Here is a 17178-nt window from a genome sequence, read left to right as displayed (position 1 = left end):
AGGTTCATCCTTCCTGCTGCGAGAGGAGATGGCCTGGGTCAACTGTTCTGAACATTAGTCCAGCTGCTAAAGGGTCAGAGCCATACACATCTGCGATCATTGTTGTCACGCCGTAGACATTTGCTTCTGCCCAGATTAGATGCAACTGGAGGGGCTTTGGTTGTCAGATGGGATCCAGATTTCATGAGCTCATTGCAGGCTCAACCAAAAACCCTTCTGGACCCTTTTATGCCACAAATGTGGAAATGCAGAACAAACAGATTTAAGGTGGGCTTCTTACAAAAGCTCTCTGCCTCAGAACTGGAGCAGCTACTTGTTACACGTGCTTCAGGAAGGTAAACATGGAGGAACATGAGCTGATGGTTGATAAATTGTGTTGTGGTAAAGTACATTCACCCTATGTTTTATCCAGCAAAATGCATGCAAATACTGGATTGTCATTTCAGTAGCAATCTAAATTAACATATAACGCTTTTTTAAATTTTGTAGCTAAAGTAAATAGAAATGCCATTTTGCTTGTGAGGAAAAAGTTTGTGCACCCCTACATGCTCGCTACTATGCTTAAATTAGATTCAGATCCAAATTAGCCAAACATCATTGAGAAGAATAATAAACTGGTCTAGTTTGGTCTTAAACTCTGAAGTACTTGGTGCCATCGTACCAAGAACTGTTTGAGACCCCCAGAAGGCAGGTTGTTGAAGTTTATGAGACTGGAAAAGGATTTGGAGACATATTTAAAATGTATTATTTCAATGCACATAAAACCATTAGTATAGTTTTCAAATCAGTTCACTGACCGACTGTATGCAGGAAGCCCTCCATTATCACACAATTAAAATAGTTCTGCATGGAGGAATGTGCAAAAATTGGATTGGTTTATTGATAGTGTAGTCCATGTAAGAATGTGATCGTTCACTTAAGAAAGTGAAAGGCAAAAAAAAAAAAAAAAAAAAAAAAAAAAACCTTTACAAGAATTTGTTTCTGCCAAATTTTCATTAGTTTTTGCCAAATTTTCACTTGTTACATTATATTGTTCATCAGAATTGCTGAAAAAGGATAACACATAATTAAAACATAATTTTATTTTATTTTATTTTCACTATGCTCGTCTAACATAGTGGTGCATATTGTGTCACTACAAAAAATTTAAAGTAGAAATTCGGCTTTATTATATGTTTTGTTCTACTCGACTGAGGCAGGGTTGTTTTACGTTATTTACAACAAAGAAAAGGGAGTAATGTAAAAATACAGAACAGGACATGTCCCAAACAAGTTAAGACAAGGAAAAGGTTGTTTCTAAGGAGTGTAACTCAAATTGGAGTTTAGGTATTGACTGTTACATATGCATATGCATATATTTCTTATTTTTTAATGTTCATTTTGCTGCTTTGAGTCTTTTGTTGTTTTAAAAGTTATGCACTAAATTGTTGTTAAATGTCACCCACCCCTATTTGCAGAGTGAAGTTATGACGTATTATTGTATCTGATGTATCTGATTACTATCTTAAAACCCTCTTTGAGTGCATTTTATTTTTGCATTTGCACATTTCAGTGTCTGAACATTCAGTTTTTCCCAGTTTTGATTCTTGTGTAAATGCATTTCTATTAGTTCTGTGCATTTACGAAGTCTTTGCAATCTATATGCATCCTTTGTTGGTGTGTATGTGCCGTTTGGAGAGTAGTGAGCGAGAGGAAGGCAGGTCCTGTTTTGCCTGTTATCTCATGTCCTGTTTTGGCTGTTATATGATGAGTTGTGCAGAATGCTTAGAGGAGAGTTATAGACTGGGAAGGTACAGTTTTGACGTCAGAGGCACCCACATGTGTAAGAATTGGCTAATATCTGGTAATTAGCTGGAATGTTCTGCTTTATTGTACGTTTCACCTCTGTCAGCTCTCCGAACGCGCCTCTTTGTTTTCTAGTGTGTTACTTTTTCTTGCTTGGGAAAGTGATTCTTTTAAAAGCTTTCAGGCTCCTCGAGGGGTGAAAGTAGTACATTAGCGCTGATGTTTCCAGTGTTTCATCTGTCAAAATAAAATGAGAAGAAAGGGGAGAGGCTGTCTGTCTCTCTTTTTCCTGGATGGCTCTCCAGGTTTTGCATCGCCACCCTCCAAAGCATTATTTAAAGATCTATTCATTTTTACTGGCAGTTCGATTGGAGTTTAAAAGCTTCACATCAATGAAGAGGGTGGATGCCAGCCGTTCCCTCACCATCCTGTTGCATGCTTTCAGAAGTCTCTACAGCCTCTGGCAGGACATTTCCAGGTACTCCTGATCCGAATCCATCAGGCTGGAGATTCCTCATTCATAATGCATGCTCTTTCTCTTCAGGAGTTCCTAAGCTTCCACATTCAATAATGAAGGCAGACACGCTAATGGCATATAACAGTTGGATTTGTATTGTCTTTTGTTCTGTATGAGATGATGATGGTGGCCTTTTATTGTTATTAGAGATGTTCAGGATGGTTGATTAGTCATATGCCTTTTATCTCGTCGGATGCAGATTTTACACATTGTACAAAGGAAGCAAATGTCTCCTTAACACAATATTGAAATGTATTAATGTTTTCATGTTATTCCCATGCATGGATTTATAATACGTACTATTAATACTAACAATTTTGTTAAAGGGATACTCCACCCCAAAATGAAAATTTTGTGATTAATCACTTACCCCCATGTCGTTCCAAACCCTTAAAAGCTCTGTTCATCTTCGGAACACAATTTAAGATATTTTGGATGAAAACTTTTATCGATTTTGATACTGTTATTACTGCCAACAATACCTTTGTCAACAGTCTCCTCTTTGTCTCTCCAAATCACTGTATGCTGCATATGCTCTTCTGTATCATCCAAGCCACAAGGATGCGCTGTTTTCTTTCAAATTAAAGCTAAATACACGTAGAAACAACGCATAATTTTTTACTTTGTTTTTATTTTAAAATAAAAAAATGTAAACATTTTTTTAAATGATTTTTAATGTGGATTTGCATCTTAACTACATCAGTTTTACCGTTCACCCTATTTTAAATTTTGAAGGCTATTTAAAGCACAGCTTTTGTAACCGATTCACCTTTTTAACAATAAATTTGATGATAATAATAAAAAAAAAAAAAATTATTGAATTGTTTCTCTATGTTTGTATGCAGATGGATAATTTTGGCCATTGTACAGCATATCTTTTTCAGCATCTATAATAAGTATTGTCAAATATTTTGTATGTCAAAAATGAATTAGAATTTTCCGGAGCAGCAGAAGATTTGGATGAGTGAATGTATGCCGCTGAAAGACGAGCATTGCAGTCTCTTAGGATGTTTTGCTGTACAGACTGAAGCACAGGCTAAAATATGAGCATGGCGTTTCTGATGAGTTAATTTTAGGGCCCACGTGATTTCCCATGAGCCGAACGGACGGTTATTAATGGAGATTGGTGGAACTGTGGGATTTGGGGCAATTGCAGCATGAGTTTTTGGACAAGGGAAGCTTTTTGTGAAGTCTTTAATGCGTTTTTAAGGCTTTTTGTAGTGTAGTGCCAGCAGAGATATTGCCGTTTAAAGCCTGAATTTAATGCATTTGTTGGTAATGGTGTATTTTTCTTTCCCTTGAGAGGATGTGACATCAGGTCAGCCATGATATGTCAGGTCTGTCTTGTTTGTGCTGCTTGACTGGACGTGTGTTATTCTTAGAAGATCTGGAGCATGAGTTGACAAGGGCACCTGAGGCTGTGGGGACCCTGACGAATGACCCAAACGTGGACAGACATCCACTGCGTACCATTTCTGGTCTTACAACAAAATAAGTCATTACATTTTTGTATTGGGTTTAAATGTAATAGAAAAATAAATGTGTTATATATATGTTATATAAATTAAATGTATATAATCTATAAATAATGAATTTTATTTTAATTAACTTTTGATTCTTTTTTTTTATTTATTTTTTATTTAACAATATTTTTGGGGATGCACAGCCTTTGCATTTAAAAAGCAAAAAATATGGCATTTTCCCGTCTCTTTTAAAAGTTGCCGTTATTTTGCTAATTTGCATTCAATTAAAGGGTTGCATTTTATAATTCACAATTTGCATTGTTTTAGTCTTGCGGTCAGTGATCCATTTTTGGGTCGTGACCTACCAGTATCCTCTAAAATATTTAATCGACAAGAAATTTGCTCTTAGTGAGTGCAATCTCTGTAAAATAATAATAAAAAAAACCCTCATCCAGACATCACAACTAACTGGAAAAGTCATGGAAAAGTCACACAGACTTACTTAGCTGTACTTTATTTCCAGGCACTCTGTTATTCTGTAATTGCTCTCATCCTGCCATTATATCTGCCATACACAGGCTTTTTAGACATTTAGTAATTAGTACATGATTGTTGGCTCTCATCATGGCGAGTGTCAGGGTTATTCACCCAGGCTTATGCCATTATCTCACAGTGCATCCCTGAGGCGGCACGCCGAGCATTACATGCCCTGTGTTATGCACCGCTGCTCGGATCTATTGCAGAATACAGAGAAATGCATATTGTGGATTGGCGTTAATTGTCTGGATGACATAGCTGAGTGCTGGATCTTTTAATCAGTGCTTTGATTAGAGGGCAGATGGTTGATTGGGTCCAGTGAGAGGCCTTCAGATGAGAAAGCCCCGCTAGCAGAAACCTATCAGCCCTGAGGAGAGAGAAAGAGCTACAAAGCACTGATGTATGGGTCAATCTCAAGAAAATATGTTCAGGAAAAGACTGACTATCAGAGGATACCCTGATACTTGGAAACACCTGTTGTAGATGGAAATTTGATATAGATAGATAGATGAAAAGAGCTTGAATGCATGTCTGACTGAACACAATACTGTCTCTTTATATTAGCTTTTGATACATTTGGTGTCTTTCTTCAACACGCATGTTTTTATTTTTACTATTTACTAACATTTATTATATTTCTGATTAAATCTCGCAATTCTGAAGAAGGCCAGTTCCAGGTCACAATCAAAATCAAAATATATGTATACATTCAGTGTTATATAATGTATAAAATTTTATTTTTTGTTTAAAATAAATGCTTTTTTTCCCACAGAACAGCACAACTGTTTTTAACTTTGATAATAATGTTTCTTGAGTGCAAATCATCATATTAGAATGATTTCTGAAGGATCATGTGACACCGAAGACGATGCTAAAAATTCAGCTTTGCATCACAGGAATAAAAATACTGAAATAAAAAAACGATTACTTTAAACTTTTATAATATTACTCAGTATCGCTGTTTTACTGTATTTTTGATCAAATAAATACAACCTTGGTAAGCATGAGACTTTTTTCCAAAATCTGACTAGTAGTGTATTATATTTTTAAACAATATCAAGAAAAAAGATTGAAAAAAAAAAAACCCAAACAAAAAAACATGGCAATTGTATGCATTATTTGTTTAGGCAAAATTCAGTGTAATGGCCGGTAAGGAATATTTCAGACAGTACATTTTGTCATTTCACCATCGTTGGCAGCTGTGGTGAGGTTAATTTTGAGTGCTGCGGACACCTGTGTGCATGCGCACACATGCCTGGTGTCTCTCAGAGTTTAACAGCGTGTTCGAAAGGACAGGAAGGGGTTAGGGAATGAAGCATCTGACTCATCCATCCTGTTTGTCACACACAGAGGTGGACCGTCATACTGAAAATGTTATCCTCTTTCACACTACACACATATGCACATGACATCCATGTGCTCCCACCTGTGATGTTTTATTAGGAATGCCAGGATGACGGTGGACACCATATATACCCATAAAAAGTTAATTTGTCTTCTTCACCTGAAGTGAGCTGCTAACCACTTTAACAGGATCATTGAGGGAGTGAATTGAACCAAATCAGGCCAATTTGGGAATGAATCACAAATTTAAATTATCTTGAGCTTAAAATCTCCAGTTTATTTAACGATTAAATTAATTTCCCCCAAAAATCTTATTACCATAATGCTTTATTATTTAGTTTTCTTCATAATTTTCAATTTCCTTGGTGATTCTCATTAGAATTACCAATTTGTTAGTTAGTCAGTTTGTGACTGAATCATTGACTTTTTGTGTGAACTGGATTAGTTGATTCAAAGAAATGAAACATATATGAAATAACCCCATATATAACATACATGAAATCAGGTGGAGCTGGGGAAGTGGAGGGTTTCTGAAAAGATTTGACTCAAAATAATGATTTGCATGTGAAAAATGACAAGGGCCGTGTTTTCCAAAAGCATCATATTTCTAAGTATATCATAGAGACCATTGGTGTCAGTGATTTGTATGATCTATTTAGGCTTATGATACTTTTGATGATGCACATATGAAAGAAATCCATAAATGTTGGAAAGGATGGAGTAAATGAACATTTTCATTTTGGTTTAACAAATCTTCTAAAATATATAGACAATTATTCGGCGAATATAGCCTATATGCTGTCACTCTGATGTTGGGAAATGAATCCCACTGTGATTATAGGATTTTGGTCGTTCCGCCTATATCTGGTCTCAAATCTGTTCATTGACTTCCTCTCAGCAGGACTCAGGTTTAACTATGAGATCTGCATGCAGGACACATCCAGAATTGTAGACATCCGTCTCCTGGCTTAGTCAAGGCCTGGGGCAAAAGCAGTGATGAATGGATCTTGCTTGATGAATTTGCTTTATGATGTGTACTTGCAATCTGTGCTTTTGTCTTTTTGTGAAAGGAGATTTAAAAACAGCATGTGTACCCTCTTGATTTTGTTTCACTTGTCTTCTCAGCTGCTTTCTTGACTGTTTCATCTTCCTCCTGGGACAAACCTGCAATTTCACTGCTGGAGTGAAAGATGTAGATGGTAGGAGCATACTCAGTTTCCTGGACATTTCTTTCAGAGCACATTCAGGAGAGCGGCAGACTGCCTTTGGACAGGATCAGCGAGAGCTTTCACAATGTGTGTGGATGAGAACGTCAAATCCATGGTTGAAAGGGTCAGATTTGTGCACAGTTGTCCAAATTTTGCCCTTTCCTGTCTGGTTATCCTTTTTAGCCTTTTTATGGTTTTTGAGAAAGCTCTGGCTCTGGAGTGTTTGATGGATTGGAATGGCTGAGATGTGTTTTAAGGGTGCATGAAAAGCCAGGTCAGTTGGAAATCAAGCAGCAATCCAGCAAATAAGGTGCTGCAGGGATTACTGGGTATACAGTATTTTTGTAGGACAAAACACAATGAGGTTTTGCCACTTGCAGTTCCATCTTATTAAAGTCACTGGGTTTTTTGAATGGGATTCGGTTAAATGGCTGAAATAAGGTATGTGTTTAACACAAGCTCAGGATACTTTCATGTTTTTTTCTACAATATAAAATACATTAATAATGCCTCATTGTTTATAATCATGGTCTTGCAAACTATTCTAACTCAAACTTCCAGGGACAGTGTCATGTGACTGTGGTGGAGTTTGTTTATACCCTAACTCTAGCCTTTTACTTCTGGTGATTGCATTTTACATTATGTTCATTCTTGAAGATTATCATGATGAACAAACTGCGTAAGAATCATACATTTTTTTGGTCGCAGAGCCTATTTGCTGCAATAATTCAAAAGCCAATGGAAAAAATCCTATTGGGTTTTTGTTGAGGAACCCAGGGTCATGTTGACTTCTGTGTTGACCTTCAAAATATGTTATCAGTGGAGCACACTATTTTATTTCTGAACTGGATCCAATGCTTTAAAATATGTATTTCTCAATGGATTTGTGTTGCACTCACCATTAACATCTCTTTTGGTCATGTGACAAAACATGAGTATCATTCCACGATCCTACTAAGTGGCATAAAGGGCTTTTTAAAGCACGTTTTGAGTGACTAATGCTTGATATGACTTCCCAACCCCTCATAAGACACATTTTCTTCCTCCAGTAATGAATTCAAGACATACCTACCAGAAAAAGTTACCATTAGAGGGCCGACTTTGATTAGCACAAACTTATTAAAGGTTTGCAGTGTTTGTTTGATCTTGTTCTCCTGGCTGGCTCAGGGTGTTTGTTACTGATTTCGTTTAGCTTTTTTTTGCAGGAAGAACGCTTAAAACGCTTATTAGTGGTGCTTTGCAAGCATCGCTAATGCTATTGCTCATACTTGGGGTTAGTGATCTGAACAAACCTCTAACCACAAATATTAAACTTTGGCGTAACTCGTACTCTGCCGTTTGTGCCACAGACATTCAGTGGTTTTTCTCCCACTCGGTGATAAAATGGGCGAAAATAAAATAAAGAATACTGAATAAAATAATATAAAAATTAAATAGAATTAAATAAAAAATAAACTAAATATAGAATATAAAATAAAAAAACATATATTAAAATATATTTTTTAATATATTTAAATATAAAATAAAATAACATTTATATAAAATAAAAAAATATAATTAAATATATTAAATAAAAGTGTACTATTAACTCATTCTCTGGGTAAAATGCTTGTTTACCCATGTTGTTTTCCTCTCTAGAGGCTGGGGGACTTAACGATAGCACTGCTGCATTAACCTGATCTATTAACAGTCTCGTAATTCAGGGAGTCGATGTCATCACTTCCTCTAGGGACCCCCCTTAAGGAAAACACTGCAGTCCCACTGGGACGTCCGCTGTTGGCCAGCCCACTTGTGAAGTATGACAGTGGGAATAATTTTAAACAGTTTTGGAGGCTGACGTAATGTTTATATCCTTGTGCTGGCTTTTGATAAACAGGACGTTTTTCCCCCGTTGTTAGGGGAAACCGAGTTTGGTGGGCACAGTGTTCATACTTTGTTGAATATCTCTGGTGGAATATGCATTATGACAATACAAATAAGTGCATATGACAGATTGATGTTTGTATTATGTATTTGCTGAATCCAATTATGTGGTACATTTTTTGTAGATGTTTGGGTTGCTACAGTTTTAAATGACTGTAGTTTTTAATTTACCTTTTTTTAATTTTCTGCGTGGTTATTTTTTTTTGTTTGATTTTTTGTTTTGTTTTTGTTTTTATTATTTTAATATAATGTAGTTTATTTTTTGTTTCATAATTTTCCTTTTTGATTCCAAATTTCAGATCCACTATGAATTAATTATTTTTTTATTTTATGTGCCAACCATTTTTTTTTTTTTTTTTTTGTATATGATGGTAGCAAAGCTGAGTTGTTTATCATAATTTAGAATTTAATCTCTCACTATTAAGTAACATTGATATATTTTAAATGTTAAATATAATTTTTATTTATATTGCATTTTTAAGATTTTAATGTTACTTTTCTTAAGTGTTCCTGTTTCCTCTTTCACAGAAAAGTTGTCCTTTCTGATGTTGACAGATTAAGAATTTTTCAAATATATTTATTAATGATTGTGTCTCAAGTATATTTTTGTGGTGGCCCCCAGTTCTAACCCAAAAATGAACTCTTTCCCAACTATTAATTGAACCAATGTGGGTTGTTTTAATGCTGGCAGTTTCATACAGTATTCTTTGAATAACAATTGTGCCATTTGCTCTGTTCTTGTTCTAATTTGATAAAACTGACCTTTGTAAATGTAAAGTTTTTTTTTTTTTTTTTACTTCAAACTGTCCAATTGAATTTTGGTGTGTTTAACCTCTCAAGAATAACACATATTTGATAGTAACCCTATGCAGATGAGAAAGACCTGTACATGAATCGTAATGCATGCTGGAGGGAAGACGTATTTATTTTTTGTTAATTAAATCTGTTCTTTTATTCTCTTATATGTCGTCATTTGCCTCTGGCTACCAGCACTAAATCACACATCTGTGAAATACAGGAGTCAGATGATTTGGTTCGATGATGGTGTGCTTGCTCTTTAAAGCGCTGCCTCGGTGAAGCCTGGAGAAAGCCCTCTAGTGGTGCAGATCCCCTCATCTCGCTTCTCATTCCAACAGGCCTGTTTCCTGCAGGTTCACAGCCATTAGGAGTACTGTAAATCATGTACAAGCTTCAGGGAGGCCCTGGGCTCCCGCTGATCCTATCAGCTCTTGCCAGCACGTCGGATTGGGGCTTCTATCAAACTTCTATCGTATTTGCAGCACTCGGAGCTTGTTTTTAATACTTTTTAACACTGTGTTCGAGGTGGTGGGCGCACAAAAGATGAAACCGCACATTTTCTGGTGGTGACAAGAATAATGGCATGTGAAATCACTGTTGGCGTATTCCACCCGCTCTCTTTCAGTTACCTTATTTCCACCAAAATGCTCTGCCTGAAGAGCTGCGAACCTGCTTCAGAAGGGTTTCTCCTGAACGAATGATATATAACCTTTCAACAAACATACATGGCCATCACATTTTTTTTCCTCCTCATGTGATTAGGTCTTGGAAAACCTGGAAATGTTAGGGTTTTTACTCTTCTTTCCACGCCTGGAAAAGTCATGGGAATTATTAATATCTTTTCATGGATATTTCTATTGTCCAAATGTCCTTTTGTTCTAGTTGTGCTCCACTCTTAAATGTGACACATGCTGACAAAATGAGTTGGAATGCACATGGTTTAATTTTGAGCCACATGGCGAAAGAAGTGGAAAAATGTCAGTTTTTGCCGAATTTGAGGTTTTCACAAAAATGAGTTCATTAAGCCCCCTTCTAGCAATCACAATGCTCCAAACAGTAGTTAAACATCTAAAACGATCTTTATTTGTACGTTTTCTAAGAGGAGTATACCTTTTTCTCTGCTCACTTCTAGATGACTGCTGCTGCTTCTCATCACAAATTATTTTAAAACACTGCATTCCAGCTTTGTGGATATTCATATTATTGAATTCTCGATGACTTTAGTCCAAACCAGTGAAATATGATTTGCAAACCCATGGTGATGTAAACAAAATGATCGCGCTGACTGACGTTTGCAAAGATGCGCCTCTCCCATTGCGCTCGATCTCCCTATTATGTGCATTACTGCGAAATATGTCTTGGAAAATCTGATGTGTAGCATTACATTAGATCCATGCATATAGAAGTTTAATCAAACATTAAAAGAAAAGACTTGCTGCTCTTGATTAAACTACTGTTTATTTGCGTCTTTGTTCTTATTTTTAATAACAAAGTTAAAATTAAAATCGCTATATTGATTAATAATATCATTTAAAATATGCACCGTTGCTTTGTGATTTTGCTTTGGAAAAACAAATCTTTAGAAATTTTAACTTGATTCTCAAAATCAACTCTGCTGACTCTATCGCCTTCAAACATCTGTAGCTTAATCATTTTCCAACATCTGATTGCAACATGTTGTGTCATTTTGAAGGTATTTTAATGGATAATGAAAATAAAAACTAATTTTTTTAAAATTCATAAACTCATTTTTGAAAATTTGCTCATTCCAACTCATTTTGCCAGCATGGGTCACAAATGTTTATTTCTTTTATTTTACTCCTAATTTTAAGAATCTTTTTCATCTTTTTATATTTTCAGTTTAATTAAATGGTAATTTTTATTAATTTGAAATTTAAATAATTTAAAATTGAGCAACAATAAAAATAATTTAATTTAAATAATGGAATAATTTTATTTTAGTAATTGTCTTATGTACTTTTGTCAGTTTTATATAAAAAACTTTTTAAAAATATTTTTATTTAGGTTTATTTTTTATTTATTTTTAGTTCAGTTTTATTTATTTTATTGTTCTATTTATATATAATAAAATATTATAGAAATTATTCTAGAAATATTTCTAATTAATGTTTAATTTAAGATTTTCATTTAATATTTGAAGTTTATTTGCAAAAACAGATAACTCCTTTTCATAAATATTTTTTATTATGTTATCATGTTTTTTTATTGTGTTTTATTGTCTTATCTTTTTTAAAATTGTTTTATTTTGTTAGTTAGCTGTATTTTTTATTTTGTTGTTGTTATTGTTTAATCAAAACAACCCGACTGCAGGATAAAAAACAATAATAATACAAATCTTTTATCGGTTTTGCAAATGAATTTTTCATTTGTGTTATTATCACAAATAAATAGTATTAAATGGTATTTATTTATTTTATTTTATTATTTTTATTCTATTTCAGCTTTAATTTAAAAAAAAAAAAAAAAAAAGTTAACATAATTAGTTAATGATAACAACCCTCATTCAGCATCACACAAAGTTTTCAGTTACCAGTGACAGAGCTCATTTTTTAAAATTAATTCAAGTGAAAGTGTTCGATAACAAAGTGGTTATAGAGATAAAGTAAGTAGTATTTGGCTGGTCATGTGATCACAACATGTAAAATAAAGCCGCTTTTATTAGGCTACTAATATGAGGCCTCATCTATGTGAGTGAACATTTTAAACATTTTTCAAAAGTACTATTAATTTATTTATGTGCACATCTTTTTGTAATGAGGATAAAATGACTGAGTGCACTTTTAAACAGCGGTTTCAGTGACAGTTTTTACTCGTCTAAAAGAAGGATTGAAGATAGATCTAAAAACTTCCTCTGTAGATCTTCTAGTGCTATTTGAGATCTCCATTAACATATCATTCAACAGCCTCTTCTTCTCATGCATCACGTCTGTCACCTCTTAACTGCGGTGTCTGTGTGCAGACGTTTGTGCCTCTGGGACGCTGGCCCTGTTGCTCAGATGATGTATTTGCTAAAGAGCTGAAATGACCATAAGGTTCAGCGAGATCCCTGAGTAATAAGCCTCCCGTACAGAGACGTAAAAAGCCTCGGATGGCAAACTTTATCAATCTGCATTTGGCAGGTCCTCTCTCGGGGTCCATAAAGACCCTCTAACCCTTTTCTTCTGAGCCCAGCTTGGGTTTCAAAACTATCCATTCTGCTGTGATATTTGCAGAAGGGCTGCCTGCTGCTTAAAGTGGCCTGGATCTGTTTCCCAGCCTTCACCAGAGCTGCAGGAGAGGGATTTCAATGCTGGATGATGGGAACAGGAGGAGCGTAAGGATGAGCTCTCCTCCCATCAGCTCCTCTGAGAGACTGCTTGTGCTTCTTCAGCAGGTACAGTACCTGTTGTAGAGCTGTTAAAGCGCTTTGCTGTTTTGAAATATGAGCGTTTATCTAGGCTGATGAATTGAGTGTGTCAGCCAGGCTGATAAATTGGTCAATATTTGAGCCATTTTGACATTTTTGACAATAACACACTCACTGTCTCATGTTAGTTCCTAAATATGCTATCAGCCTCACCAGTTTTTGAAATAATTTTGAGTGAATTTATTTGTAGTGAAAGGATTTGTAACATATTTAATGTTAGGGATAGAAATTAGAGTAGAGATGACGATTATTCATAAAAAAACTGTGATGGATAGATAGATAGATAGATAGATAGATAGATAGATAGATAGATAGATAGATAGATAGATAGATAGATAGATAGATAGATAGATAGATAGATGGCTGTATTTGATCAAAAATGCAGTTAAAAATATTGTGAAATATTATTACAATTATTAAAAATGTTACAAAAAAAACTACAATTCAGTAGAAAATTATTTTATAAAGTCATAATTTATAACTTTTTTTTAGTTTTCATCTACACACATTCATAGTTTCTGTAGAGTAAAATTGTCAAATTATGTAAAAAAGTGAATCTACATTCACATTTGTTGTATTTTAGTTTTATTTGCCATATATGTGTAGCAACAATTCTATGAATATTTAATAAAGTAAACAAATATTCAATAAATAATATTGATTGATACTGAATAACAGATAAACAATATCTTGATATAATAGAATTCATATCAATTGAAAAAGGTGCAGCACTCACTCTTGAAGAGATGAAAACTTTGATTAAAATGACGTTTCGGCCGTTATCAAGGCCTTCATCAGACATCAAGAACAGCAGTACCAAACAATGCTTTAAACGTTCTTGTAATCAGCAACAGGTGTGTCACTCTGCCAATTAGGGGAGTGGCTTCCAATCAAGTTTAAGGAGAAAAAAAAGGGAATTAGTAGATATAATACAATTCAAAATAACTGTTATAATACAACTCAAAAGTTTTGTGTGTGTGTTTGTTTGTATATCTCAATATTTGTAATCTGTAAAAAATCAATTTCAGCGTAATATTGTTCTCCTCTCATATGATGCTGTATAGCCTATATGGCTGAAGCTCTTTCTCAGGATAGTGTGATGAAGCATTTTATTTATGGCTTTTTGTCTTTATCAGGTTAGTGTTATAAGGAATTGTTTTTTTTGTGTGAATTGACCTAGATCCTGTCTCGCAAGTCTAAAGCAACACACCCAACTGAGAGGGACAGACAAATGGCCCACACCATATGCATAAACATTTCACTCCTTTTGCCCACTCCCTCCTAACAGGAAACACTGAAACTACCTTTCTTATTCAGAGTTTATAACAATGCAATAATTTGTGTCTCATGTTTTACAAAAGGTCTCTGTGTGTCTGGTTAAAGGGGTCTCATTCTCTTAACAATAGAGCAGGTAACCACAAACATTATAAACAGACTACTCCCAGGTTTTTCACACAAATTACCTCCAGTATGTAAATACAGCCTCCCATAGAAACCAAAGAAACCAATCTTCAAAGGGTAATATGCTAAACCCCTGCAATAAATGCCATTTGGCAATTCTGGGGTCCTGCTGGATATATAAGGGAAGGTGACAAAGAGCTCAGGGAATCTGTAAACAGATATCCCGCATAATTGCTGTGCGTAGCTCTGAATTATCAGGTAACTTTTACATTCTCTCATCTCAAAATTATTGAATGTTTATTTGTGATTGATTAGTGTTTTTTTATATTGTTTGAATTGGATTTTGAATTATTACTTTGATTACCTGATTAATAAAATTGTTATGTTTGATTTTATTCTGGTTGTCCTGAAATTATTTTCTCAAGTAGATTAAGTGAAGGCTATGTTTCCGCAAATCTGCGTCCAGGGTTAAGTGCATACTAGAACTCAGACTAGATGGAGCATAGGGCACATCAGGTGAGGTTTTAGATTTCTGGCTAGACCGCTTGGCTTTAGTTAAGTTGTACTCAGTTGCATTAACTATGGGGGGCTAATAGAAGTACTGGCCATAACCGCTGGTTATTGTCTCAGCTTTAATTAAGTTGTACGGAGTTATATAATTGTCGGGGGCTAGACAGGTAGTGCTAGCATAAACCACTGATTATTGTTGGAGCTTTGATCAAGTTGTACGAGTTATATGACTGTCGGGGGGGGGGGACTAGACAGACAGTGCTAGCAGAACCGCTGATTATTGTTTTGAGCTTTAACTAAGTTGTACATGGGTAGCTGAGGGGGGACAAAACGGAAATACTATTTAAAGTATGGTAAGTATGGGTAACCTATTAAATAGTATTAGTCATAACCTCTGACTGCTGTTGAGACTGGCGAGTTTGTGATCGTGGGGCACACGCAAGAACGGCCGTCGTGGGGCACCCTGAGCGACATAGATTCCTAATGAACGAGTAAAAATAAATGTGAAAGTAAAACAGGATAGTCCAACAGAATACACCTAAAATTAATATATATCAAACATCTCTTCTCAACCCTTTTCAGGTTTTGGAGTCAGATGAATAAAAGAGGTAAACATGTAAGAAAAATGTAGATTAATCTGATATCATTGCGTTATATGAAAGGAAAGATAGCAACACGCAAGAATCCTTCTACCGGATCATTGGCTACCGTCATTGGACCAGTGGGCGGACCTTACAGTGGTGACCAACCTCCGTGATCTCCCTACTTAGGCGAGTGACGTCTTTCCAGCGCGAATTTCAGATTGATTCTCACGGAGAATATGAGGTTTGAGCTCCTTCTTCCCTGTCTACAACTGCTGTGGTAAGTTCGTTCCTTTTTCCTATTAGAAGTGTTGAGGGAAAGTTTTGTGCACCTCACATATAGACACATTTTTAGAACGGGTCGACATACCCATTGTTAGACCGGAGACCGTAGAAATCCGGTGGGGGGAGAATTAACTGGGGAAACATGGCTTTTCAGGGACAATACAGCGACAGTGTAGATCAGGAGATCATGGAAATTCAAGCCCTACAAATAAAAGACACTCTTCTTCGTTTAAACGATAAAGGATTCAACCTTAAATGGAAGAACAATGAAATCATATCCTGGTTTTTGGCCGAGGGCAAAAAATTGACGTCTAAAGCGAAATATAAAAAAATCCCGACTGCCATCGTCTACCTTCTTCGCAAAAATGACCTAGAGACAATAGCTGAAAATGAACGCGCGATAACAAGCATAAAAGAAATTGAAAAGGCGCGCTCTGAAGAATTGCAAAAGTTAAGAGCACAGGTCGAGGCATTTACTTTCGAAAGACAAGGTTGGGCAAGACAGAGTGAGATGATGTCTAGAAAAATCGAAGAACTTCAAAACAAACTCCAAAACGGCAATAATTACATATCAGCTCTTGAAGACTGCTGTGATAATGCAGGCTTCCCAGTGGCTGCAGTTAAGCAAGCGGCACTGGACGAAACCTTTGATTATGATAGGAACAGCGATAGTGACGACGATGATGTCACCGCTTTAGAGTGTCAAACACGGAGGGAAACTCGTAACCGAGATCCCGTTCAGAGACATGGAGAACAAAACCAGCTAAGTCCGATAAAAACCAGAGCAAAACTCAGCGAAAAACCATCCAAATCAGTCTGAGTTGCTGTACTCAAAACCATGACTAATGCAAACGGTGATATAACCACGATTAGCCGCCCATTAACATGCGACGAATGTTCGAAACATAAACAAATCGTGGGAATGATGCCCAAAAAAGGACCATTTCAACCATATTGGGACACACTGATGTTACAGGCCACAGTGTATAAATTGGAAACTAGGGATGTATGGCAAATCGCACTCCTAACCATTCCTGAAGAACTCCGAGCTAAATTAACCGCTCAAATGAAATCTGGAGACGTAATAAAGCGAAAACAATAACGAAACTGACGAGAATATATTCTAACATCGTTACGCCATTGTATTCGCTCTTAAAAGGTAAATCAAAGCCCTCTGACGTTCTTGAATGGACAGAGGAGCACGAAAAAGCTTTTACAAATTTAAAAGAACAATTATGCTCCGCGCCAGCCCTAGGTTTGCCCAGCCCTTCAAAAGCTTTCCACTTACAAGTTGATGCGAACGAGAATACCCTGAGTGGCGTTCTAGCTCAAGATCATGGGGGGAAACTGAGACCGATAGCATATTACAGCAGAAAAAAAAAAAATCACCAGTCGAACA

The 17178-nt window shown here is 35.7% G+C and overlaps 2 protein-coding genes across 11 annotated transcripts in view; both read left to right on the top strand.

Annotated features, from left to right (window-relative positions):
• The window catches only part of LOC109096423 (histone deacetylase 4-like), a 211662-nt gene that overhangs the window by 49302 nt on the left and 145182 nt on the right, over positions 1–17178 (top strand). For 2 of the 10 annotated variants that reach the window (XR_006155648.1, XM_042731799.1), the window contains exon 1: positions 1861–2263. The exons of 4 other annotated variants lie outside the window; for them this stretch is intronic. Coding sequence is in view for 4 of the 6 variants with exons in the window: in XM_042731799.1 (XP_042587733.1) it covers positions 2191–2263 (73 nt within the window). In the remaining 2 variants the exon portion in view is untranslated. Of the gene's footprint in view, positions 1–1856; positions 2264–12950; positions 12970–17178 lie in introns of those variants that run through there. 4 more of the 10 variants (XM_042731791.1, XM_042731790.1, XM_042731792.1 and 1 more) reach the window with 4 other exon arrangements.
• Positions 14183–16880, top strand: LOC122138524. Its single transcript, XM_042731800.1, has 2 exons — positions 14183–14661; positions 15576–16880. The coding sequence occupies exon 2, from the start codon at positions 15922–15924 to the stop codon at positions 16597–16599; it is 678 nt and encodes a 225-aa protein (XP_042587734.1). The 5' UTR covers positions 14183–14661; positions 15576–15921; the 3' UTR covers positions 16600–16880.

Source organism: Cyprinus carpio, chromosome B9 (genome assembly GCF_018340385.1).
Source record: "Cyprinus carpio isolate SPL01 chromosome B9, ASM1834038v1, whole genome shotgun sequence".
Lineage (NCBI taxonomy): Eukaryota > Metazoa > Chordata > Actinopteri > Cypriniformes > Cyprinidae > Cyprinus > Cyprinus carpio.
This window is presented reverse-complemented; position numbering and strand designations above follow the sequence as displayed.

What these genes read in the sequence shown, in the direction of transcription:
- LOC122138524 (XM_042731800.1), top strand. Translation starts at nt 15,922, where the DNA reads ATGGCTTTTCAGGGACAATACAGCGACAGTGTAGATCAGGAGATCATG.